The sequence below is a fragment of the Hyla sarda genome, chromosome 3, assembly GCF_029499605.1.
Source record: "Hyla sarda isolate aHylSar1 chromosome 3, aHylSar1.hap1, whole genome shotgun sequence".
Lineage (NCBI taxonomy): Eukaryota > Metazoa > Chordata > Amphibia > Anura > Hylidae > Hyla > Hyla sarda.
The window spans coordinates 256,281,661-256,309,002 of NC_079191.1; the positions used below are offsets into that span (position 1 = coordinate 256,281,661).

General features: G+C 39.8%; 1 protein-coding gene across 2 annotated transcripts in view; it reads left to right on the plus strand.

The window, feature by feature from the left end:
* TPD52L1 (TPD52 like 1) overlaps positions 1–20,246 on the plus strand; it is a 132,635-nt gene extending 112,389 nt beyond the window's left edge. Inside the window, exons 5-8 of one of the 2 annotated variants that reach the window (XM_056566468.1) lie at positions 1,811–1,825; positions 4,255–4,293; positions 11,852–11,912; positions 18,451–20,246. In XM_056566468.1, coding sequence (XP_056422443.1) covers positions 1,811–1,825; positions 4,255–4,293; positions 11,852–11,912; positions 18,451–18,579 — 244 coding nt within the window. In that variant the 3' untranslated portion in view covers positions 18,580–20,246. The remainder of the gene's footprint in view (positions 1–1,810; positions 1,826–4,254; positions 4,294–11,851; positions 11,913–18,450) is intronic. The other variant, XM_056566467.1, reaches the window with a different exon arrangement.
* The last annotated feature ends 7,096 nt before the right edge of the window (positions 20,247–27,342 follow it).

Here is a 27,342-nt window from a genome sequence, read left to right on the forward strand (position 1 = left end):
GGGTTGTGCTTACAGCCCAACACCATGCAGGATATTTGGCATTTGCCAGAGAACACCAAGATTGGCAAGTCTGGAGGCGCTGTGGAGAACGTTCTGCTGTCTGCAACATCCTCCAGCATGACCGGTTTGGTGGCGGGTAAGTAATGGTGTGGGGTGGCATTTCTTTGGGGGCTACACAGCCCTCCATGTGCTTGCCAGAGGTAGTCTGACTGCCATTAGGTACCGAGATGAGATCCTCAGACCCCTTGTGAGACCATAAGCTGGTGCGGTTTACAATGGGTTCCTCCTAATGCAATACAATGCTAGACCTCATGTGGCTGAGTGTGTCAGCAGTTCCTGCAAGAGGAAGGCATTGATGCTATGGACTGGCCTGCCCGTTCCCCAGATCTGAATCCAATTGAGCACATCTGGGACATCATGTCTCGCTCCATCCACCAACGCCACATTGCACCACAGGCTGTCCAGGAGTTGGCTGATGCTTTAGTCCAGGTCTGGGAGGACATCCCTCAGGAGACCATCCACCAACTCATCGGGAGCATGCCCAGGCATTGTAGGGATATCATACGGGCATGTGGAGGCCAGAAACACTACTGAGCCTCATTTTGACTTGTTTTAAGGACATTACATCAAAGTTGGATCAGCCTGTAGTGTGGTTTTCCACTTTGATTTTGAGTGTGACTCCATATCCAGACCTTGATGGGTTAATAAATTTGATTTCCATTCATCATTTTTGTGTGATTTTGTTGTCAGCACATTCAACTATGTAAAGACCAAAAGTATTTCATACGATTAGTTCATTCATTCTGATCTAGGATGTGTTATCTTAGTGTTCCCTTTATTTTTTTGAGCAGTGTATGTCAACAAACATAGGATAGGTAATTTAACCCTAACCTACCCTCATTTGTTTTGTTTAAAGTCCAAGGCAAATTTATGGGAAATGTATATACTTCCGTACGGCTGGAGATATTTCGATAATACTTGGTCACATGTTACTTATATGTCAAATAAAAATATATAATAGTTAAAGTAACCCCTAACCTACCCCCATATGTGAAGGATGGGGTTTTCGTTTCAAGTCCCATGCAAGTATATAGGACTTCTGGTACCTTACTCCACATGCTCCGCTCTGCATCTACTGGGGAATGCGTCAGTCTGGCTGGCAAACCACACCCTTCCCAAATTCCATGCCCCATCTTGTAAATACACGCCCACCATTTAAGCCACACCCCTTTTATTTTCAGCTTACAATATCTTTACCACAACGCAGCCCCACCTGAGGAGGGGATATGAGGATTAGAAATGAGGATTAGAGATGGGGGCTGGATATGGGGACGGGATAGGTCAGGATATATGGACGGGATATGTGGTCGGGCTATGGGGATGAGATAGAAGGACAAAATATGAGGACAGGATATGAGTTCAGAATATGAGGAGGGGGATTTGGGGGTCAGGATTTAAGGACGGTATATGAGGACAAAAACTTCCTCCTATGTTGCTTTTCCTCCCCCTCAATGATAAGGCAGGAAAAACAGGGCAGCTTCGGGTACTCAGCTAATGTTTCAATAAAATCATTTAAAAAGCAAGCAATTCACTCAAAAAAAGTATTCTGGCTACAGAATGCAGAGTTTAGAATAAAGCATCAGCTCCCGGGGAACTTATCAGATTGTATAATGTAACTTTTGTGTGCTTGAAGAATTAAGCATGATTGTGCCTAAAGGCTGTATGCTCAATGTTCACATAAAGTGTATTTCCTTTGTGTTGTAGCTCGTAACTTTTATAACACTCAATGCTTTTCATTCCTCTGCTGCAGATCGCACTCTATTAGGTAAGAAACAGTTACAAAAAATGTCAGATCTTAAGAAGTAGCACATAGTGATACTATTGTAGACCTGTCAATTTATTCCATATAAAAGAACATTGAGCGGCCTGAAATCATGAAAGTTAGAGATATGAATTGGTTGTAGACCTCTCACTAAAGATACCTGAGATGCCACCTCTTCTTTATAAGGATCTAGTCAATGTTATTAGAAATATATGTTTGATTAAAGGGGTACTCCATCCCTAATACATCTTATCCCCTATCCAAAGGATAGGGGATAAGATGTCTGATCGCGGGGGTCCCACCGCTGGGGACCCCCACAATCTGTCATTCAGCACCCATCTTTGCGAGCTCTCCGCAGCACTGGAGGCTCCTAGTGTGCAGAGTGACTAACACGGGGCCGGAGTATCATGACTTCACAACTCTGCCCCCATGTGATGTCACTCCCGCCCCCTCCCATAGACTTGCATTGAGGGGGAGGGCGTGACGTCACACGGTGGCGGAGTCTTGACATCACGATACTCCGGCCCTGTGGTCGTCACGCTGCACACTCGGAGCCTCCAGCGCTGCAGAGAGCTTGCAAAGGTAGGTGCTGAATGACAGATTACGGGGGTCAAGAGCAGCGGGACCCCGGCGATCAGACATCTCATCTCCTATCCTTTGCATAGGGGATAAGATGTATTAGGACTCCTTTAAAGGGATAAGCTAATGTGGGTCACAGAAGAAGCAGTTACACAAAATTTTATGTGCCTGAGGGTGGATGAAAGGCCAAGAGCACTCGTATTATAAAAGGCACATACAGCAAAAGAAAAAAGTATTTGATTCCCTGCTGATTTTGTACATTTGTCCACTGACAAAGAAATGATCATCTATAATTTTAATGGTAGGTTTATTTGAACAGTGAGAAACAGAATAACAAAAAGTTCTCAATTCAGCCAGGCCCAATACCTTCTAACCATTTAGATGTTCATTGGCAAACTTCATTCAGCCTGTACATGTGCTTTCTTGAGCAGGGGGACCTTCTGGGTGCTGCAAGATTTCAGTCCTTTAGGGCAGTGTTTCCCAACCCAGTCCTCAAGGCACATTAACAGTCCAGGATTTTAATTTTTACCTGTTCTATTCCAATGGAGTAACTGAAAAAAAAACAGAATGTTGGTGTGCCTTGAGGACTGGGTTGGGGAACACTGCTTTAGGGTGTAGAGGATTTCCAATGGTTTTCTTGGCGACTATAGTCCCAGATGCCCTGATATCATTGACAACCCCCCCCCCCCCCATGTAGTTCTGCATTGATTCCTCACTGTTCCCATGATTATTGAAACTCCATGGGAAAGAGATTTATCAAAACCTGTCCAGAGGGAAAAGTTGCCAAGTTGCCCATAGCAACCAGATTGCTTCTTTCATTTTCTTCAGAGGCCTTTTCAAAAATGAAAGAAGTGATTTGATTGGTTGATATGGGCAACGCAGAAACTTTTCCTCTGGACAGGTTTTGATAACTCACCCCCCATGAGGTAAGATCTTGAATGAAACCCCCTGACCGAGGTAGATTGATAGTTATTTTAGGTTTCTCCATTTGTGAATAATAGCACCGATTGTTGTAAACTTCTTACCAAGCTGCTTGGCAATGATCTAGCAGCCCACTCCAGCAGATAGGGGATACATTTTAAAGTAGAGGCGTACCCCATTAATGCCAGCTCATACATCAATGTAAATAAAGATTTACATTTTAGATGATCAATATTAACTATGCTATGTACTTCGTGCAGAAGTGTGTGACTATTTTGCACGTTTTATGTTCTTTTACCACTTAGAAAATTAACCACTACAAAAAAGACAGGGGTTAGCCTCACAGATTTACTATAAATAAATTGAGTAAATTGTAGCAGAAATTGTGAAGGGACCGGTGCACAATTTCTGCTACAATTTACTCAATTTAAAACGGAATGGGACTGATCCGATCTGAGGCCCTATTTCATAGGTCACAACTGAAACTGTTGTCCTGTCTGTTGCTAAAGATTAAAAACAGACACTGTGGTCCCATACGCACAGCTGACTGCTTGGGGAGTAGAGGTCACGAAACAGCTGACTGTTTCACTTTCCCAAAACCTGCAAAACAAAACATACAGACCAACAGCTACCCTTTTACCAGTGCTAACCACATAATACCCTTCCATAGCAGCACCAGCCTGTTGGTTGTGGGTCTCGCATGGTGGCATCTCTTGGGTAGCAGGTAGCGCATCCCTGATCTAAACACTGTTCCAATATAATTTTTAACTAGATATATTTTTTGAAGATAATATAAATACTTCTCTAACTACTTACTGTGCACCTTTATAAATATCCTTATATGTCTGCATGCTGCATAAGAAAATGACATAACGTAAGAATTGTATGAGTACATTCTGTCTGTTTCTATCCACAATGCCCTCACATGGCAGCTACTCAATTCGTCACTCTATAAGTATGCCAGCAATGAGGTAATTATATCATCTCTCTATCTTTATTTGTCATGTCTCCAGGTTTATTGTATTAACATTTGAATTCCACTTGCGCTGTAGTTGAACCTAAGAATAAAAAATAATCTTATCTGTCTGTTCATTGATCTGGAAAGTGAGACACCAAAAGAAAACACAAGCAAAGGCAGGGATAATGTGACTGTGTCTGGAAATAAGAATATATTGCATCATTCAAAATGCCACTGTTTTGTACCCTGCCTGTCTTTTCTGATGTATTACAAGCAATTTGGCTTAGTTATACAGGTAAATCCTCAATACATGTCAGCAACTCACTGGCGCACATTCTTCTAAAAACAGCTCAACTGAAAAAGACAAGGTGACTCAATAAACAACCCTTTGTAGACAATTACTATGCAGCACCACTTCAGCAATAGCAGAAATACATGTTAATAACACCATTCACCTCTACAGTTTAAGACAACATAATTGTGATCTGTAAGTTTAATTTCCTGTACAAGTGCGCTGCTTTATGTTTCGTACTGAAAGAAAAACCATGTAGACGAAATAGGTGTAACCATGCAGAATGTCTGCACCAACATTACTTTATGAGGCTAGGTTTCCACTAAGTTTATTTTCTGGCATGCAGCAGGGATGGAAAAAAAATCTATTTCACAAAAATTGTATTTTTTTTATAACAAAATTTTCATTCATTTTTAAACAGTGACCAATTTATGTGGGCTGGCAGGGACCTAAAAATGTAGCTGACAATAATAAAAATGTAGAAAGGGGCCATTTAAATGTAAAAATATTATAATATATTTCTTATAATACATTTTTTTTATTAGTGATGTATTTTAATAATGTGTTTAAAAAAGTGTGCGTGTTTCACTTTTTCTTTTCTCTATTTTTTTTTTTTTAGGTAGTACTACTACTCCCAGCATGGAACAGACTGTTCCATGATGGGAGCTGTAGTACCTGTACTAATAGACAAACTGTCCACGGTGTCACTTCTGACACCCGATGCGATCGTCCCATCTATTGCAGAGATGCGAAACGGCTTTCTCATGCACTCGCATCTCTGCACTATACTGCGGGGCAGCTAGTGATGTTAATAGAATTCACATCACTCATTCGTATTTTCCACCCAGAGTGGTGATTGGCCAGATGGTGGCAGCCAATCACCGATCTCAGCAGGAAATATGAATGATGTGAATGTATATTCACATCACTGGCCAGCCTGAGTATGGTGCAGAGATGTGAGCGCATGAGAAAGCTGCTCCACATCTCTGCAATAGATAGGACGATCGCTTCGGGTGTCATGAGTGACACCCACTGTAATCTGTCCTTAACTGCAGGTACTATTGCTTCTAACATGGAGCACACTCTGCTCCATGCTGGGAGCTGTAGTACCTGCATTATTAGACAGATGGCAACAGGTGTCAGAAGTCACTCCTGACACCCGCTGTGATAGTCTTTTATAATGTATAGATGCGGGCAGAACGGCCACTCTTCGATGGTCCCCTGCACTGTCGTATATATACACACCTATTCATATTTCCCACAGACAGTAGTGATTGTCTGGAACCATCTGGCCAATCACAGCTCTCTGTGGGAAATATGAATCTGTGATGTGAATAACTTCACATCGCAGAATATAGTGCAGGATAGCGGAGAAGAGTGGCCAAGCCGCCAGCTTCTATACATTATATGGGAGGATTGCAATGGGTGTCAGAAGTTACACCCGGGACGATCTGTATCAGTACAGGTATTACTACTCCCATCATGGAAGTCTGTTCCATGCTGGGAAAAGTAGGACTACCTAAAAAAGAAAGAAAAAGAAAGTGAAAAAAGTTAAAAACAAACACTTTATTAAACACATTATTAAAATACATTACAAATAAAAAGTTTTACAAAATACATTTTAAAATAATATATTATTTTTACATTTAACCATTTTCTAAATTTTTTTATTGTCGGCTTCATTTTTAGTTCCATGCCCGCCCACATAAATTGATCACTGTTTAATAAAAATTCCATTATAAAAAATCTAAATTTCATTAAATACAATTTTTTCCATCACTACTGTATCTTTTTTTTAATGGTACCCTACAAAATTTTAATAAAAAAAGGTATCTCAACCCCTTTTTTTTGATTGCTAAAGTCCAAAAAAAAGAATAAAAACCACCAAAGTTAAAACCCACATGGCGTTTTTTTTCACTCCCATAGACTTCTATGGGAGGAAAATGCAAAGATTTTTCCCGAAAAAAAACGCCAAAATCTCAACATGTCGTTTTTAAAAATTTCCAAGGAGCCAAAAATAGCTGAAAAACGCTAAGGGTACATTCCCACACGGCGTATTTGCTGCTGCGTATTTTATTTACCCTGTTGAAGTCAATGGGTAGGAAAATAGGGTAGGGGTAAAAATTTTCACCCGTAAATAATTTTGATATATTTGGAACATTGTGTGACATTAACAGGTTTGTAAGGAACTTGACTGTAGAGAGACACTTTTTTCAGTTGGAACAGGATAATGCCGAAGTGGAAACTCAAGATGAACAATATGTGTTTAATGAATTTGAAGGTTTAACATTCGGTGATCAGGTTATTTTATGTGACTTACAAGATCTAGCTAATGAAACAAATAGTGAGAAAGAAAAAATAAATAAAACATCTGGCATAAAGGTAAAAATCCATATTTTTACCCAGTTGGATCTAGAACGGAGAGCATGGACAGATTTCAGGAAGCAATAGAGAGGGATTTAGTTGCCATTGGCAATAACATCTCGCACTCACCTGGAGGTAGGGACAATTTGTCCCGAGGGGAAAGAAAAGCATTAAAAGAATTGTCGTCTTATGATGACATAATCATTAAAATGTCGGATAAAGGTGGGGTGGTTACAGTTATGGACAAAGATGTTTACATAAAACAAATAAAAATCATGCTATCAGATGAAGCTGTCTATGTCTCCCTGGCCAAAGATCCAACTGAAATATACCAGATGGAACTTGTAAAATTGCTGGATGAAGGAATAGCCCTTAATGTGATCAAACAAAAAGAAAAGGATTACCTTTACGTGCAGGAACCTGTTATTCCTATAATGTATGATCTTCCCAAAACACAAAAAGGGATAAATCCTCCACCTATGAGACCCATTGTATCTAGTGGTGGCTCGTTGTTGGAGCATTTATCCATGTGGTTGGACCAGTTATTACAACCCCTGGTCCAACGTGTCCCTGGTTATTTGAAGGACTCAGGAGATATCCTAAAAATGTTTGTTGACAAAAGATGGGGTCCGGAGCATGCCTGGCTATCTTGTGACGTTGTGTCACTATATACCAACATTCCTTGGACAGTAGCCATGCATGCTCTGGACCACCATCTTAGTAATTATGGAAATTACACACAAGAATTATGTGAATTCATCAAAATGTCAGTTTGGTTTTTGATGTCCCGGAATTATTTCGTATTTGATCGGGAGTTTTTCCTACAGAGAAGTGGAGTTTCAATGGGGGCAAGACATTCCCCATCACTTGCAAATTTAACTATGTCCTATTGGGAGTCCCAGGTCATTTTTTCAAACTCCAACCCATATAGTCGGAATGTGCACTGGTACGGGAGATTCATCGACGATCTCCTCCTAATATGGGAGGGCAATGAGTCTCTCGTGCCACTGTTCATTCAATACATTAATTCCAATTCATATAATTTGAAGTTCACCCACCACATAAACAAAGACAAAATAACATTTTTGGATTTGGTAATTGAGCAGTGTAGTTGGAGATATCATTACAGTAGCCACACATAGAAAGCCAATTTCAGGCAATACAGTTTTGAGAGCTAACAGTAATCATCCAACACATACAATAAAAGCCATTCCGGTGGGAGAATTAGCGCGACTTAAAAGAAATTGTTCTAATGATGAAATATATACAACACAAATCGGAGAATTTGGTCAGTAGACTGAAAGAACGAGGGTATACAAATAAAACATTAAATAGAGCCAAGAGGATAGTTTCACAAAAAAATAGAAGCGAGCTAGTTCAGGGGAGACAAAATAAAAAAGAATTTGATAACAAACCAGTTTTGTCTGTTACATATTCCCCTCATTTCAGTAAGGTAAAAAACATGGCACTTCGTCATTTACACATTTTACGACAAGATGAAATTATGGCCAAAATACTGGATAGAGGTTGTCACATTGTCCCTAAAAAAGCCCCTACATTAAAAAATCATTTGTCTCCAAGTTTGGTGGAAAGATCCCGATCAAATAATACGGGGTGGCTTACACAAAAAGGTTTTTTCAGGTGTGGACACAGAGTTTGCCGCACCTGTAATTTTGTAAAAACAGTGAAGGAATTTGAAAATGCGGAGGGCAGCAAAAAATATTCAATTAATAATTACATGAATTGTAACAGCAAGAATCTAGTGTACATGATAGAGTGCACCCATTGTAACTTAAAATACATAGGTTACACCACGCGCAAATTAAAAACACGAGCGCTCGAACATCTTAATGATGTAGGGGCGTTAAATAGGAATAAATCTGCCGCATCTCTGCATTTTCAAATAACACACAATGGCAATGTTTCTGGCTTTAGAATATATGGAATAGAACTTATAAAAACTGGTATCAGACAAGGTTGTATCAGGAATAAGTTGGAACATAGAGAAGCCTTCTGCCAGTTCACCCTTGGCACTCGCGCCCCGTTTGGGATGAATGTCAGGCGTGAACTGCTTTTTCATTATTAACGGTACAATGTCCATCATAATGCAATGTAAATATACAACACCTATGAATCAAAATAACAATGCTTTAGGTGGTGTTGGAATTGCAAGTAATGTGTTGACATTCATATGGTGATGAATTCGGTGTTATAATACCTTTGTTTTTAGAAAAGAAACCTCCTTTTTAAAACTTGCATTTGTATACTAAGTCTCTGTTGTGTCATGTGTTCTTGCGGTGCAAGCACAGAGACCTAGGGCGGTGTGATCAGGTATACTTACCTTTCACCTGTGCCGGTATGATTTAAGTCCTTGCCCAACAGACCCATGACGTCACTGAGGAAGAGCGCGCATGCGCGCTTGAAACACGTATGACAAGGGAGGGTGTCAGTTTTACCGTGGAAAGTTTGTTTGTTGGATTCGGACCAAAATAAAGCTGCAACTTTTTATCCAAGTGCTGGATCAGTTTCTACTTTCTTCGTAGGAAAATACGCAGCACCAAATACGCAGAAAAATATGTCACGTGGGAATGCACCCTAAAAGGATTTAAAGAAATGCCAACCTTAAAAACTCCAAATGGATATGGCATTTTGCAGTTCCCTATTGACTTGCAGCTAACATCTGACCGCAGCGTTTTTTCACAAATAGAAATGCCATGTGGCAGAATGTGCGTTTTTATTGGAGTTTTTGAGAAAAAAAAAAAAAAACAAGGTGGAAACCTGAAGATTCTTGTCTGGATATTACTTTTAGATGATTTTATGATCTCCGAGATCTCAGATGACTTTTGTATTTTCTTATTATGACCTATTCGGCACATCCAACTAAAAAAACTATAAAAATAATAAGAACATTATTTTACTGAATTATTATCAATGTAATTTTATATATATCATTGGTTCTTAACCTGGGTTCGATCGAACCCCAGGGGTTCGGTGAGTCAGTCCCGGGGGGTTCGGCGGCGGCGGTCGCAACAGGACAGGCAAACCAAGCAATTGCTTGGGGCCCGAACAGAGCCGGTGTTTTCCCGACCTGTAGCGACAGGGAAATTCCTCCCATCACTATTAACTCCCTGGGACTCCCGGGACAAAGCGCACGCCGGGACGTCACCGACGTCCCGTGCGTGCGCCCATGGAAACGAAGGTGCTGAGGACCGGAGGATAGAGAAGGAGGAAGACACGCGCTGGCCAGCTTGGTAAGTGACCAGCGGCACGTCATCTTCAGTGCTCCAACTGCCGGTCCCAAGACCTACTGCTATAGCCGGAGCACTGAAGTGGGCAGTACACAGGCATACAGCCTCCATCCATACACTGTATATGGCTGGAGGCTGTATGTCTGTGGGGCAACACTGCCTACATCAGTGGTCTTCAACCTGCGGACCTCCAGATGTTGCAAAACTACAACTTCCAGCATGCCCGGACAGCCGTTGGCTGTCCCCACATGTGGGGGAACACTGCCTGCCTAATGTGGGGGAACACTGCCTGCCTAATGTGGGGGAACACTGCCTGCCTAATGTGTGGGGGAACACTGCCTGCCTAATGTGTGGGGGAACACTGCCTGCCTAATGTGTGGGGGAACACTGCCTGCCTAATGTGTGGGGGAACACTGCCTGCCTAATGTGTGGGGGAACACTGCCTGCCTAATGTGTGGGGGAACACTGCCTGCCTAATGTGTGGGGGAACACTGCCTGCCTAATGTGTGGGGGAACACTGCCTGCCTAATGTGTGGGGGAACACTGTCTGCCTAATGTGTGGGAACACTGCCACTGCATTGTTGCAAAAATGACATGAGAGTGGCACTTGCCAAGGTAAAGCCGCGCATTTCTGAACTGGTCTCTGAAAGACAACAGCAGAAGTCACACTGATTTGCAGTAAATATTCATTATGTTTTTGTGTCAAAATCATGTTTTCATAGTTTTGTTCTTTGTTCTTAATGGTTTTGTTCATTTTGTGCACCTATGTATAAATATATACTTAAATATATACCTCCTATGTTTTGAATTTGAAAAAAATCATATTTTATTTTTCCAATTAAGAGGGGTTCGGTGAATGCGCATATGAAACTGGTGGGGTTCAGTACCTCCAACAAGGTTAAGAACCACTGATATATATATATATATATTCTAAACTTTGCATTTATCATTTGTGGTATGCTTCAGAAAAAAACCTAAACTCACTTTTCCTGCTCCCCTGCCGTTGCTCTTCTAATGGAACCTGGTTCAGCTGCGCAGCACTATCGGTGTTGCCACAAACAAGAAATTGCCTACTTAGCCAATTGATGGGAAGAGCAGCCAATTCGTGCGTCAAGACTGACACCAGGAAGTGCTTCGTAGCTGGATCAGTCTATCAGTCAAAAGAGTGGTGGTGGGGGAACAGGAAAGGTGAGTATATATAAAAAAAAATTTTAAACCAGCATTAGCATAAATATATGTAAAAAAAAAAAAAAAAAAAACTCCCTGGAAAGCCACTTTTAACATGCTCCTTGATCTGCAGCTGTCTAGTGGATGGTCCTGCTTTGGTTGATTTCCCTGTATAAATGAGCTCACAGAGATAGCTGTCAATCACCTAGGACAACCATCCACTGGAGTATAAACCCTGAATATGCAGAGATTAAAATGTCTCACCAGACAAACCAATATGATAGGAAGATTGGAACACAAAAAACAGCCGCCAAATAAAATGTTCGGCAGTAGAAGTGTCTTCCTGATTGACACCCCAATAAAACTTTAGAAAGAAGCTTGTTACCCAAACAAATGAACACAAATAATATTAAGTGTCACTGACATCACATTTTGTTATGTCAAAATAGAAACATTTTGGTTGTAAAATAATTTTGTTCAATTTCATTTTGACCATCCAGGAATTCTCCTACATTCAAGTCCTTTGAAGAGCGTGTTGAGAATACAGTGTCAACACTGAAGGTAACAGATTAGTATGACTAAATTCAAGAATTTGGAGAGGCTCTTGTCCGTCTAGCTACCAAAACGACCTGGGCTGCCCAATCTGACACCTTTACCCACGGTGTCCGAAAACATAAATAAATCAGGTAAATTATTGGGGCTCAAGGTCTAGGACATGGGTACAAATATTTATTAATTGATTAAAAATGACAATACAGATGTGTGATATGCTACCTGTGGCTCACAGGGCCCTTGTGTGCCAACAGGAACAATAAATAATAATAAATCTAATATAAAAACCACAATTATAAAATATTATTAATATTATAATTACTGAGGCCAAATAAAATATGATAGCTGTCAAAATGTCAATAAATGACAATAAAGTGCATTCGGTTGCTAGGGGAAACAGATGTCAATCAGTTCAAGATTAGTAGGAGTTCTCTACTTTCAGGTCCAATAGCAGAATACTTGTAAACGTTCCAATAATTCACAATGTCTCAAAGGAGGTGAATGTCTTAGTATATACTCCTTGCAACAGTAGCTCTTTTGCAATGATCACTTCTGCTATATACAATGTAGCAATCCAATAAAAATAACTGTAGCAATTGAATAGGAATGACAGTCAGCTTCACTGACCTTCAGATAACAGTCTCTATTAGTAATGTATAGAATGTTATTATAGTGCTCAGTGCTGCATATAGAATATGGAAAAATAGCACTTGACGATAGTGTACATATGCTCACCGGTCACCTCGGGATATGGATGCTGCGATCTCCGGTGCTATGAAGGCGCTGCTATTTGCCGGTATATTGTAGATATTGCGATCTCCCGGTTCACTGGTAGCTGGCAGCGCTGAGTTCCAATATACTGCTCTCTGCTGTAAGGCCGTGTGGGCACACCGCTGGAGATTCTGCCTTCTCCCGGTACTAGCGGTGCGATACAGCGGTGGGCAATGTAACTGGGGACTGCAGCGCTTCTACTGCTTCCCACAATGGAGTCCCAGGTAGAGCGCTCGTGGTTCCAAAAGCGCGCGCTGTTTGAAGAAATGATTGACAGATATCTGTCCAAGAGGTTCTGAAGGTACAGTGGTGACTTGGATATATAGATGCAAATATGGTGGTCTCAGTAATATTATATGGGGGTCGCTGGACGCGTTTCAGGACTTTCCTCAGCAGCATTATCTAAGCTGCTGAGGAAAGGACTGAGGAAAGCCCTGAAACGCGTCCAGTGACCCCCATATACTATTACTGAGACCACCATATTTGCATCTATATATACACAAGTCACCACTGTACCTTCAGAACCTCTTGGACAGATATCTGTCAATCATTTCTTCAAACAGCGCGCGCTTTTGGAACCACGAGCGAGCTACCTGGGACTCCATTGTGGGAAGCAGTAGAAGCGCTGCAGTCCCCAGTTACATTTCCCACCGCTGTATCGCACCGCTAGTACCGGGAGAAGGCAGAATCTCCAGCGGTGTGCCTGCACGGCCTTACAGCAGAGAGCAGTATATTGGAACTCAGCGCTGCCAGCTACCAGTGAACCGGGAGATCGCAATATCTACAATATACCGGCAAATAGCAGCGCCTTCACAGCACCGGAGATCGCAGCATCCATATCCCGAGGTGACCGGTGAGCATATGTACACTATCATCAAGTGCTATTTTTCCATATTCTATATGCAGCACTGAGCGCTATAATAACATTCTATACATTACTAATAGAGACTGTTATCTGAAGGTCAGTGAAGCTGACTGTCATTCCTATTCAATTGCTACAGTTATTTTTATTGGATTGCTACATTGCATATAGCAGAAGTGATCATTGCAAAAGAGCTACTGTTGCAAGGAGTATATACTAAGACATTCACCTCCTTTGAGACATTGGTCCTCATTTACTATTCTAAACCCGACCTCTTTTGTCGGGTTTTTTTGTCGCATCTTTGTCTGCGCCATGTCGCAGACATCGTGCGCCAGTCTGCGACACTATGCGACATTTTTTCCCGACGGACCCGATGTGGATTCTCCCAAACCCGAAAAAGGGGCGTTACCCGACATTTCTGAGCTTTCCCACGTATTTATTAAGGTTTCCAACCCGAATTTGTTGAATTGTTGTGGATTTTTTCCCGACAGCTCAGAGGAGTTGGAAACCAAAACCTACAAAACCCACGTGCGACAAACAGGATGCGACATAATAATAAATACCAGGGGAAAAAAGCAGTCGGGTAAGAAAGCAACATAGACTTACAACCCGATTTTCTTAGTAAATGAGGGCCATTGTGAATTATTGGAACGTTTACAAGTATTCTGCTATTGGACCTGAAAGTAGAGAACTCCTACTAATCTTGAACTGATTGACATCTGTTTCCCCTAGCAACCGAATGCACTTTATTGTCATTTATTGACATTGTGACAGCTATCATATTTTATTTGGCCTCAGTAATTATAATATTAATAATATTTTATAATTGTGGTTTTTATATTAGATTTTTTATTATTTATTGTTCCTGTTGGCACACAAGGGCCCTGTGAGCCACAGGTAGCACATCACACATCTGTATTGTCATTTTTAATCAATTAATAAATATTTGTACCCATGTCCTAGACCTTGAGCCCCAATAATTTGCCTGATTTAGATTAGTATGACTGTTTTATGGTTAGACTACAGGAAGACTTTTCAATGGGATTCAACCATGTCCAAAGACTTTCAAGGAGATGGTTGCCAATGCACCTAATAAGGCGGTAAACCTAAGCATTTTACCTGTTAAGCCTTTTGATTGACATTCTAGACCTTCGGCCACATGTCCTCTTTAAAGGGAATGTAGCCTGTAAAAGTATTGAAACATGTTTTTTTTTTTTTACTAATCTCTTTCTATTTTCTGATTGTAAATATTTGTATAAAATTCTTAGTACATTATTATGGGAGCAGCTATAGTAAAATGGAAAAACTCTTAAAAAGTATTTAAACAGAAGGTCATTTTCTGATGACACAAGCCCATTAAGATTAATGTATTTCATCCTCTGCTAATTTTGTACATTTGCCCACTGACAAAGAAATCAATTGGTTGCCATAAAGAACTGAAATCCTGCAGTGCCCAGAAGGCCCCCCCCCCCCCAAAAAAAAAAAAGCACATGTACAGGATGTCTAAAGTTTGCCAATGAATAATTAGGAGGTTTATTGGCAAACTTCAGACGGGCCTGTAAATGTGCTTTCTTAAGCAAGGGGAACTTCATGGCACTGCAGGATTCACGACGTAGTGTGTTACCAATTGTTTTCTTGGTAACTTTGTTCCCAGCTGCCTACAGATGATTGACAAGATCTACCTGTGTAGTTTTGGTCTGATTCCCTACCTTTCTCATGATCATTAACTCCTTAGCGACATTGCACATAAATGTATGTCCTGGTGCCCTGGAACTTGAAGGGGTACTCCACTGGAAAACATTTTTTTTTTAAATCAACTGGTGTCAGAAAGTTATACAGATTTGTAAATAATTCTATTTAAATAAAAACCTTAATCCTTCCAGTACTAATCAGCTGCTGTATACTACAGAGGAAGTTGTGTAGTTCTTTCCAGTCTAACCACAGTGCTCTCTGCCGACACCTCTGTACATGTCATGAACTGTCCAGAGCAGGATAGGTTTGCTACGGGGATTTGCTCCTACTCACTCTGGACAGTTCCTAAAACGGACAGAGGTGTCAGCAGAGGGCACTGTGGTCAGACAGAAAGGAAATTCCAAAAGAAAATAACTTCCTCTGTAGCATACAGAAGTTGATTAGTACTAGATTTAAGATTAAGATTTTTGAATAGAAGTAATTTACAAATCTGTTTAACTTTCTGGCACCAGTTGATTTAAAAAAAAAATAATAATTTATAGCGGAGTACCCCTTTAACAAACCAGGGCATACATTTACATCTTAAGGGGCATTCCGACTATAAAGTGAGCACAGGAGCTGATGCCTGCCAATAACCCTTCAGATGCTGTGATCGATTCAGATCTGGGTTTGATGAGTAAAAAAAAGTGGTTAGCCCAGAGGGGCAGACCATACAAATAGATTACTTATCAATGACATAAGTCCAATATGGCTGATTTAAGGTCACATTACATCCTAGAGAAAAAGCAATAAATAAAAAAAAGTCACATACCCAAAAGTGGTACGCTAAAAAACACGCTGCAAAAAATTAGCCCTCATACAGCCCTGTATACCGAAAAGTAAGAAAGTTATAGGGGGCCAGAGTAGGGCAATTTTAAAAATGATTAAAGATTAAATTTATTTTTTTAAATCAGTAAAATAATAAAAAGAAATGCGTAACCATGGGTATCATTTAAATTTTATCGGCCCACAGAATAAACATAACTTGTCACTTTTACAGTGTTGTCCGCTCTGTAAAAACAATACCCCTCAGAATTTTCTAAATTGCATTTTTTTTAATTCCCCCCCAACCATAGATATATATTTTTTAGCTTTGCCATACATTTTATGGTTAATTGAAAGTACAAAAGTACCACTGGTCACGCAAAGAACAAGCCCGGATATGGGTCTGTGGATGGAAAAATAAAAGAGTTACTGCTTCTAAATGCGAGGAAGAAAAAAAGGAAAATGCAAAAAAAAAAGTGAATTGACTGTCTCCTAGGGGCAAAATGGGCTGTGTTCTTAAAGGGTTGAAAGCTATTTGCCCTGTGTGACTTTCTGTGGGAGGAGGTGGTCTAAACAGGAGTCAGGAAGACCCTTTTAAGTGAATGTTGCAATTTCTCATATAATGAGGCTGAATGTCTTTTGTACTGACATCTAGTTGCCACTTTATGACATCATCTAGACTTTACTTGTCTTTTAATCCAATTCTGCAGTATTTCAAAGAACACATGGAAATAAATTATGTAAACCCTATTAGCTCAAAAGGTACAGACTGTAAAAGTCTTCAGCTTCTGACAGATGGTGTATGGAAATGTGCATGGATTTAGAATAAATGTAATAGAAAAAGTAGTACCAAATGTGAAAGCAGTAACTACTTCCATGTTGCCTAGGAAACATTTTGCAGTGCCCTACAGAATTTGACTTAAACAATGCTTCTTTGCACAATAAATTGTTACATCTACTGTGAAATGTAGTGAAAAGATTCAAATTTGTCACACAGCAGCACCAGCTATAGTGTGTACCCTCACCACACATTGCTTGCATTTGACTTGCAACGACTTATCCACTATCAGGCTTTATTTTTCTAAATTTAACAAAGCACAAAGACGAGAAACAAAAGGAGACATTTTTTTTAATCTGTTGGTTTTAACATCCTTTTTGTTTTGCGTATATGGCATTTAACAGCAAGGCAAAGTCAACATTTTATTCAGTTCATTGCAATGATTTCCTCGAGAAATAAAAAATGCTGAAGCTGTGATGGACCCCATGAAACGACAAAGTCAGTAACTATTTGCGACGGGCATCTAACTATCTCAACATGGCATCCAAGGCAGTTTCCCAATCTGGCTTTTAAGATAGACTTTTTGCTGGGAAAACATCAAAGAGGAACTCCGTTACTTAAACAGTACTCCGGTGGAAAACTTTTTTTTTTTTTTATTAAATCAACTGGTGCCAGAAAGTTAAACAAATTTGTAAATTACTTCTATTAAAAAAAATCTTAATCTTTCCAGTACTTATTAGCTGCTGAATAGTACAGAGGAAATTATTTTCTTTTTGGATCACAGTGCTCTCTGTCTTTCCATTTTAGGAACTGTCCAGAGCAGCATGTGTTTTCTATGGGGATTTTCTCCTAATCTGGACAGTTCTTAAAATAGACAGAGGTGTCAGCAGAGAGCTCTGTGTTCCAAAAAGAAAATAATTTTCTCTGTAGTATTCAGCAGCTAATACATACTGGAAGGATTAAGATTTTTTAATAGAAGTAATTTACAAATCTGTTTAACTTTCTGGCACCAGTTGATAAAAAAAAAACAAGTTTTCCACCAGATTACCCCTTTAATTTATTATCCCCTATCGCTAGGGTAGGGGATAATTGTTTGATTCTGAGGGGTCCAGCCGTTGTGATTTCCTGACAACCGCTCTAAAGATTTTTCTTCGGAACACCTGCTTCTCCCTGCTCCTTGAGCAGTGGTGGTCGACATGCCCTCTCCATGCACTGTCTATAGGGAAGCCAGAGAGCGCTGTACTCCTGTTTATCCAGCTCTACGATAGAGATGCATGGAGGGGACCTGTCAACCATCGTTCCATGCATGAAGCGAGTTGGGGTGCTGAGCAGGAGATCAGAAGCTTATCCCCTATCTTATCCCCTAGAGGAGAAGTACAGTGATCCCTCAACTTACAATAGTTTATTATTGTAACTTGAGGGACCACTGTACCGGATTTCCCCTTAACCATAAGGGCTCATTTACGGTTGTATTATGGTTTTGTGCAGTGGTTGCATTTATTGTGCCTAAGATAGGATCCCACCCGAGATCAGGAAAAATGGGACGATTTGGAATCATTTTTATGACCTACTTGCAATACTAATCTATGAATTATTTACATGATTATTTACATGATCTCTGGTTTTCCAACACAACCTAGGCAAAAGTAGGAGGTACAAATCAAACCCAAGGAAGCTTTGAAGAGGTGCTGAGTTCTACTGCCAATGCCAGTGCCCAGAGCTCTCTAGCTGGAAACCTTCTGCCTGAAGCTGAGGAGGAGATACAGTGATGGAACCTACCGAAAAGAAAGAGCTGCTCAGTCATAACACATCGCCTCATGCAGAGTAACATGTCATGAAACTGTTTATGTCAGACAGCAAGTGTTTTCGTTTTATTACAATTAAGGTATAATGGTGTTTGCTTTGTTATGAACCAAATTAACATGTCAAACCTTGGAGCTGCTATTTAAGTTTGAAACTTGTAAAATAACTATCAGTGATCACTCCCTTCCAGATGTCCCCCAGTATTGGATATTTGTCATGCGCAATGGTTTTTGATCTGAAACCATTGAAACAGAGTACAGTATTACATTATAGGAACCTGAGTAAATACATATGTTTTTGAGTCATTAAAAGCATTGTTAGGGTTATTCAAAGCCCATAGCACCCATGTTCACACGTAACTGCCTTATTAGTATTGCAGTCCACCATATGGTTAGTATTAGGGGTCTGCTTCCAATACGGCTGCACAGGGTACATTACTCAGCCCTAGTAAAGAAGGTAGCAGAAATGCTCTCCTGAGCTCGTTTTCATGTACTGTACTGTACTACCCTCCACTCAAGCTGATAAACAAGCTTCTGTGACCGCTGTGATTGCAACTCTGTGAAGAGAAGAAGTAATTGCTTCCTCCTCCATGTTGTCCACATTGTCTTGTTGGGAGCCATCATAGGCATTGGATTATAGTTGTTCAGAGCTGGGGAACATGGTTTCGATTCTGAACTTCAAAGATGGGTTATTTCTGAGCAGAACTCTGCGCTAAATGTGAAAGGAGGTGGGGAAGAGGTTATGAGTTTTGGACACTCAACCTTATATAGAGAACAGGTTTCCATCAATCCCATATTTATATATCTCTGTCTCATACCTACCTCAATCTATGAACATGTATCTATCTTATTTATTTCACATCTATTTTATATCTACCCATCTATCTCTTATCTATTTCATATCTGTTTAGATCATCTATTTAATTTCTCTCTCTCATAACTAGGTTATCTCATATTTATCTATCAACCCCATATCCTATATATGGATCTATCAGTCTTATACCCATTCATATCATCATATATATTATATATATGCATTTTCCAATCTCTAGCCATAATCTACTGATCTCATTTACTGTATGTTTCACATTCCTTCGTATCCCATACTTATTTACCTCTGTTTCTATCCGATACTGATCTCAAGTCTATCACACATATTAAGCTAGTTATTGAGCGCATACTTATTTTTCTATTAAATTTATATCTATCTATCTATCTGGCTTTCTCATATCTAATACTTCTCTAGCTCATATGTACCTAATACTTATCTATCAACAGTCATAAGGAAAAGAAAATTCATCCTCTTTGTATTCTATGGTTTTATGTACTCTGACATGTCACTATTGGTTTAACAAAAACTAGGCCAAGATGCAGTGTGTAAAAAATTAAGCACACCCTGTTTCCATAGGATCTAAGAGGTTAATCTATTTTTGTTAAAACATGACACAGTGGACTCTAAGGTTGTATTTGCCTGGATTAAAAGACCATCTAAGGACCAGATTTTTTTTTTTTTTTTTTTTAAATCATGTCCTGATATGTAAGACCATCTAAAATCTCAAGAGGTTTTATTTTCTTTGCCTCATGACTATCTCATCCAGTATCTGTCTATGATCAATCTAACTTCCCAAATCTAACTTCTAGTTATCTATCTCAAATGTTCCTATATATGTTCCTGATGATATCGTGCCCAATTACCAATCTCGTGTCTATGTAGCTCATATCTATCATTTGTAAATCCAAATTTCTATATTTCTGCATACAGTGGAACAATAACTACATCAGGTTTTCACACAAGGCACAAATAAGTGGCCAGAGATTTGACACAAAATGAAAGATGATTTGGGATTATACAATCATGACCCCTGAAATTTTTCTAGAAAATGAAGTATTTCTCACAGAAAAGGATTGCAGTAACACATGTTTTGGTATACACATGTTTATTCCCTTTGTGTGTATTGGAACTAAACCAAAAAAGGAGGAAAAAAAACTAATTGGACATAAATGTCACACCAAACTCCACAAATGGTCTGGACAAAATTATTGCCACTCTTAACTTAATATTTGGTTGCACACCCTTTGGAAAAAACAACAAATCAGTTGCTTCCTATAACCATCAGTAAGCTTCTTACACTTCTCAGCAGGAATGTTGGACCACTCTTCCTTTGCAAACTGCACCAGGTCTCTTATTGGAAGGGCGCCTTTTCCCAACAGCAATTTTAAGATCTCTCCACAAGTGTTCAATGGGATTTAGGTCTGGACTCATTGCTGGCCACTTCAGAACTCTCCAGCGCTTTGTTGTCATCCATTTCTGGGTGCTTTTTGACTTATGTTTGATGTCATTGTCCTGCTGGAAGACCCAAGATCTCGGACGCAAACCCAGCTTTCTGACACTGGGCAGTACAAAATCCATTGGTAATCCTCAGATTTCGTGATGCCTTGCACACATTCACGGCACCCAGTGCCAGAGGCAGCAAAACAACCCGAAACCATCATTGAACCTCCACCATATTTCACTGTAGGTACTGTGTTCTTTTCTTTGTAGGCCTCATTCCGTTTTCGATAAACAGTAGAATGATGTGCTTAACCAAAAAGCTTTATATTAATCTCATCTGTCCACAAGATGTTTTCCCAGAAGGATTTTGGCTTACTCAAGTTCATTTTGGCAAAATAGTCTTGCTTTTTTATGTCTCTGTGTCAGCAGTGGGGTCCTCCTGGGTCTTTCATTTAAATGTCGACAGATATTCAAGCTATCCTGCTATCTTTGGAACTTGTTTGGGGCTGCTTATCCACCATCCGGTCTATCCTGCATTGACTCCTTTCATAAATTTTTCTCTTCCGTCCACGTCCAGGGAGATTAGCTACAGTGCCATGGGTTGCAAACTTCTTGATAATGTTGCGCACTGTGGACAAAGGCAAATCTAGATCTCTGGAGATGGACTTGTAACCTTGAGATTGTTGATATTTTTCCACAATTTTGGTTCTCAAGTCCTCAGACAGTTCTCATCTCCTCTTTCTGTTGTCCATGCTTAGTGTGGCACACACAGACACACAATGCAAAGACTAAGTGAACATCTCTCCTTTTTATCTGCTTTCAGGTGTGATTTTTATATTGCCTACACTGGTTACTTGCCGCAGGTGAGTTTAAAGGAGCATCATATGCTTGAAACAATCTTATTTTTCCACAATTTTGAAAGGGTGACAATAATTTTGTCCAGACCATTTTTGGAGTTTGGTGTGTCATTATGTCCAATTTGCTTTTTTTTCCTCCCTTTTTGGTTTAGTTCCAATACACACAAAGGGAATAAACGTGTATAGCAAAACGGGTTTTACTGCAATCCTTTTCTGTGAGAAATACTTAATTTTCTGGAAAAATTTCAGGGGTGCCAACATTTATGGCCATGACTGTATGCTAAAACAGAACATCTTCCAGAAGAGAACGCTACCTCTGGTAGGTTGCAAAGTAGAGCAAGTTGTTTTCTTTCTGGAGGAAAGCTTCTTTGCATGCAAATCATATCATGCTTACACAGTGACCCCTCGACTTATGATGGCCTCGACATATGATCATTTCAACATATGATGGCCTCTCAGAGCCCATCGTATGTTGAAGGCAGCCTCGACATATGATGCTGCTGTGTGTAGGGGCCATCATACAAACAGCTATCTGACAGCTTCAGCAACTGACAGATAGTTGTATAATGTCCCCGTGTGCCCCGTTCTGCCTCCTGTTACTCACATGCTGTCCTGCCAACTCATACAGGCTTCCACTGTGAGCTCCGTGTAAGCCCCCCCCCCCCCCCAGTGCAGCCATAGCCAATAACATGCAGCATCTTGCTGCAGGCATCCAATGAGCTGCTGGCTGCCCTCCCCTTCCTTTCCTATAGAGCTGTAGTCGGCAGGATCGTAATGAAGGACATTCTGTCCCCCCTGAAGGTATTTAAAGAACTGTACAGTACTGTATGCGATGTCCCACATCACATACAATACATATACACACAATACACCCCATACATCAATGTTTCCCTATCAGTGTGCCTCCAGCTGTTGCAAAACTATAACTCCCAGCATGCCCAGACAGTCAATGGCTGTACATGCATTCTGGGAGTTGTAGTTGTGCAACAGCTGGAGGCACCCTGGTTTGTTAAACACTCCCCATACACTCCACATACAATGGTCATCCCAGAACCAATTAGCAGTTTCCCATAGAGATATGTATTCAACATACAATGGTTCCGAGGCCCCAGAACCAATTACCATTTTTACATAGACATATGTACTCGACATATGATGGTTTCAACATATGATGGTTCTCCTGGAACCAATTAATATCATATGTTGAGGGACCACTGTATACATGGAGACAACAAACTATTTTATTGGTGTTTTAGTTGGATATCATTTATTTTGTCCTTGCATTCATGGAAATCATTGATTGTAAGATTGAGTGTGGGAAAGTGCAGCATCCTGTACATTTACTACTAGGTAGATTTCATATGACCTTAGACTATGCGGAAAATTCAAAGATCATAGCTGTGCCAAATCAGATAAGCGATAAAAATTAGCCAGCAATGAAGAATATAAATAGAATGTGAGCAAGAACCTTAGGTAGTGACTTCAATGTCATCTTTAAGACCACAATTACGAATCAGCTTCAACTGATTAGTCATAACTCATAGAACTCTGATGTGAATTTACTCATTTACCTATTTGCTAATATAACATTTGATATATGACATTCGGAAAGGGGCAAACACTTTTGCATTTTTTTAAAGTATGGTATTATAAATCTTATGATCTACAATGCACATGTCCCTAGAATCGGATGTGATTTGTAGACATCATTGATGACTCATGAAAGCCCTGGTGTTAATATAGTGAGTCAGCTCTAATAACTAGGAGAAATTAAGCCTCTTCATTAAAATATTGATTCAATTAATTCCAGTATAGATCCAAATATAAAAACATGGGCACTGAATTCTACTGAGTAGCCATTTTTGAGTTAAGCAAGGTAAAATACTTCAACTAAAAACCCAATACCTTTCTCATGAAACAGGTCCTGTTGCACATTTTCTTTTTGTTTCATGGTTTTCTCAAATATAATTTGTCATCTACAGGTTTACCAGACATTTGATTCATACTATCTCTCTCTAGTGTAAATTTTGTACAAAGGGGTATCCAGTTAGTTATCACTGATCATGGAAAAGTCAACAGTGATAAATGTCAGTAATGGAGCCCCTATTATTTCGTGTCATTTGCAACATTTTTGACAAGTCACAAGTTTTGAGCAGTTCGGGTCTAGGTGTCCAGAGCTAGAGAAGGGAGAAGCGCACGCTTAAGCACTTTACGGTTAAGCTGAAGTGCTTTAAGGGAGAAGCGCTATAAGCATTTTATGATTAGGCTGCCTTTTCTGTTGTGCAGTAGATGTGCTCCATTGTAAGTCTATTAAGCAAGTCAGTGATCTGGGCAGTGACACGCTCTGTCCCATGTTTCTCCTAGGTCATTTTTAGAAATTGGCGTACTGTGTCTGAATAACAAGGCTCAACGATCAAAACATTTGACACGTCAAAAGTTTTTGCAACACTAACAGGGACACTTTAACCCCCTTAAGGACGCAGGGCTTTTCCGTTTTTTGCACTTTGGTTTTTTCCTCCATACCTTTTAAAAATCATAACCCTTTCAATTTTGCACCTAAAATTCCATATTATGGCTTATTTTTTGTGCCACCAATTTAATTTTGCAGTGACAGTCATTTTACAAAAAAAAAAGAAAAAATAAGACGGCGAAATGGAAAAAAAATTCATTGTGCGACAAAATTGAAGAAAAAACATTCCATTTTGGGGGCTTCCGTTTCTACGCAGTGCATTTTTCTGTCAAAATGGCACCTTAACGTTATTCTGTAGGTCCATACGGTTAAAAGGATACCCTACTTATATAGGTTTGATTTTGTCTTACCTCTAGAAAAAAAAATCATAACTACATGCATGAAAATTAATACGTTTAAAATTGTCATCTTCTGACCCCTATAACTTTTTTATTTTTCCGCGTACGGGCCGGTATAAGGGCTCATTTTTTGCGCGGGATCTGAAGTTTTTATCGGTGCCATTTTTGTTTTGATTGGACTTTTTGATGGATTTTTTTTGTGCTATAAAAAGTAACCAAAAATACGCTATTTTGGAGTTTGGATTTTTTTTCGTATACACCATTGACCGTGCGGTTTAATTAACAATATATTTTTATAGTTCGGACATTACCGCATGCGGCAGTACCACGTGTTTCTTTTTATTTACACAGTTTTTTTTTCTAAATGGGAAAAGGGGGCTGATTCTTACTTTTATAAGGGAAAAGATTAATTCATCATTAGTAACTTTTTTCCCACTTTTTTTGCTATGTTATAGCCCCATCTAGGGGCTATAACATGCATTACATTGATTCCTAACATTGATCAGTGGCATAGAACTACATGCGGATGATCAGTGTTATTAGGGCTTGACTTCTCCTGCCTGGATCTCAGGCATGGAGAAGTCAATCGCCGATCGGATGCCGAGAAAGCAGGTAGGGGACCTTTCTTCGGCGTCCTAGCTGATTGGGAACACCACGGTCCCGACTGAGCTGCTGGGCTGCAATTTTCTCAACTTTAGATGCGGCGATCAACTTTGATCGCCACGTCTAAAGGGTTAATAGCACGCGGCACAGCGATCGGTGCCGCACGCTATTAGCCCAAGGTCCCGGCTTTCATTAGCCGCCGGGACAGACCTGCTATGAGGCGGGGTCATGCCGTTATAGACCGGTACTGGGCGCAGGGTATACAGGTACGTCCTGCGTCCTTAAAAGGTTAAGAGTCTATTCTCTCTTTTCATTCCCAGGTATGTGAGGCAATATAAACAAAAGTTAATATTTTTAATTATCGTTATCAAACACTGTCAGTTCAGTAGTAGTGTGAAGTCTCATGTTTTTCTTCTGTTTCTAATGTACACTGTCTGCTCCAGTCTTCATTAAAAACCTTTGATATAATGTAGATAATACCATCATGTGTATTTGTAATATACATTGAATAAATAATTTGTATATTTTTGAGTGAAAAAATGCTGCCCTTGCAGCTATTGCCTCTGTCTCTCTGTGAGGAGATCAAATACAGGAAGTGAGGGCACTTGTCAATCATCCTGATGTGTGAGCTGGAAGCGAGTCATAGAGCCTCACTACACAGAGCCCTGCTTTCCCAAAGTGCACAGAGCCACGCGTATCCACCCACACTTCCTGTATTTGGACTCCTTACAGAGACACACAGACAATAGCTGTAGGGACAAAAATATACACATTTTTAACCAGCGTATATTACAAATATACACAATGGTATTAGCTACATTATAGAATTTTTTTTTGTTAATGACAGGTACACTCTAACCCAACTTCCTATCTGGTCAGAACTCTCTCTCCCTCTGACTACACCTTCTTGACTATAATCGCTTTTACATAATGGGAGGAAGACAGAGTTGGCTTGATACATGGATAAAGTTTACACAGAAACATGAAGTCTGTTACAGAATGTACACCAGACAGGAAGTTGTGCTACTAAAGACAACAGAGCAGGCAGTTCCAACAAAAGTAAGAATGATAGACAATTTATGTTCATTTATTAGACAGCTGAATATAGCGGTCATCATTGGACAACCCATTTAACTTAATAGAAACATCCCAGATGCTGGTATATAATTTGGATAAACTTGCCACCTAATATTTCTTGATATGATGATTTATACCAGAGTATACACATAAGACAAAACTAAAGAATAACTATATTCTACCCTGAATATAACATTTTAGTAGGTTTTTCTTGGAAACACAGGGGGAGAAACAGTCAAGATTGCAGAAACTTTTACATTCCGTAGGTTATTAGTAAAATCCTAAATTCTGGAAAAACAAATACCTGTAACTAATCTCTAAAGAGGAGAAATCATGATGTAGGCCATGTAAAATTGGCATCAGGAAAGTCTTCAAGGTGAGAGTATTTAAGATGGTTTAACAGTTGCACCGCAATGCCTTCTGTAAAAACAACAAAACCAAATTTGGAAAGTTTGCATTGTAAGGAAACTTAGACTTACAAGATTTACTTTGTACGAAAGTTTAAAAGGAGTCCCCTCGTAAAAGTTGACCACAGCCAATTCAATGCTCATCAGTTCTCTCCTGATCACCATTTCTGGTGTTATCTTCCTGTTCTAGTAATGCCAGGAATTCGTTAAGTGGAAATTTCCTTGATATGGAGATCAGGAAGTGGAGATCAGCAGGGACCCGGACATAGTCAGAATGGGAAAGGAAGGAGAGTATTTTTTTTTCTTAAAATTGTCCAGGAATATAAAACCAGATCATTTTTTTCCCAAAAACAGCACCACCCCTGTCCTCAGGTTGTGTGTAGTAATGCAGCTCAGTTTCATTGAAGTGAATAGAGACATGCTGTAATACCACACACCACCTGAGGACAGGGGTGGCACTGTTTTTGGAAGAAATTAGCTCTGGTTTTATTTTTCTTGACAACCCCCTTAACTGTCCTGACTATTGTAAACAGACTCTTGAGATGCCACATTTTAAACATTCTATATCAAAATTTATACAAAAAAAAGAATTCTGTTCCGGTAATTCACCTGAATGCTGCCATTTGTCAAAAGTCAAAACACACACATTTAAATTTCACAGGATATATCCAGAGTAGTGTTGGTTGAGACCTACAGTGGCTACATG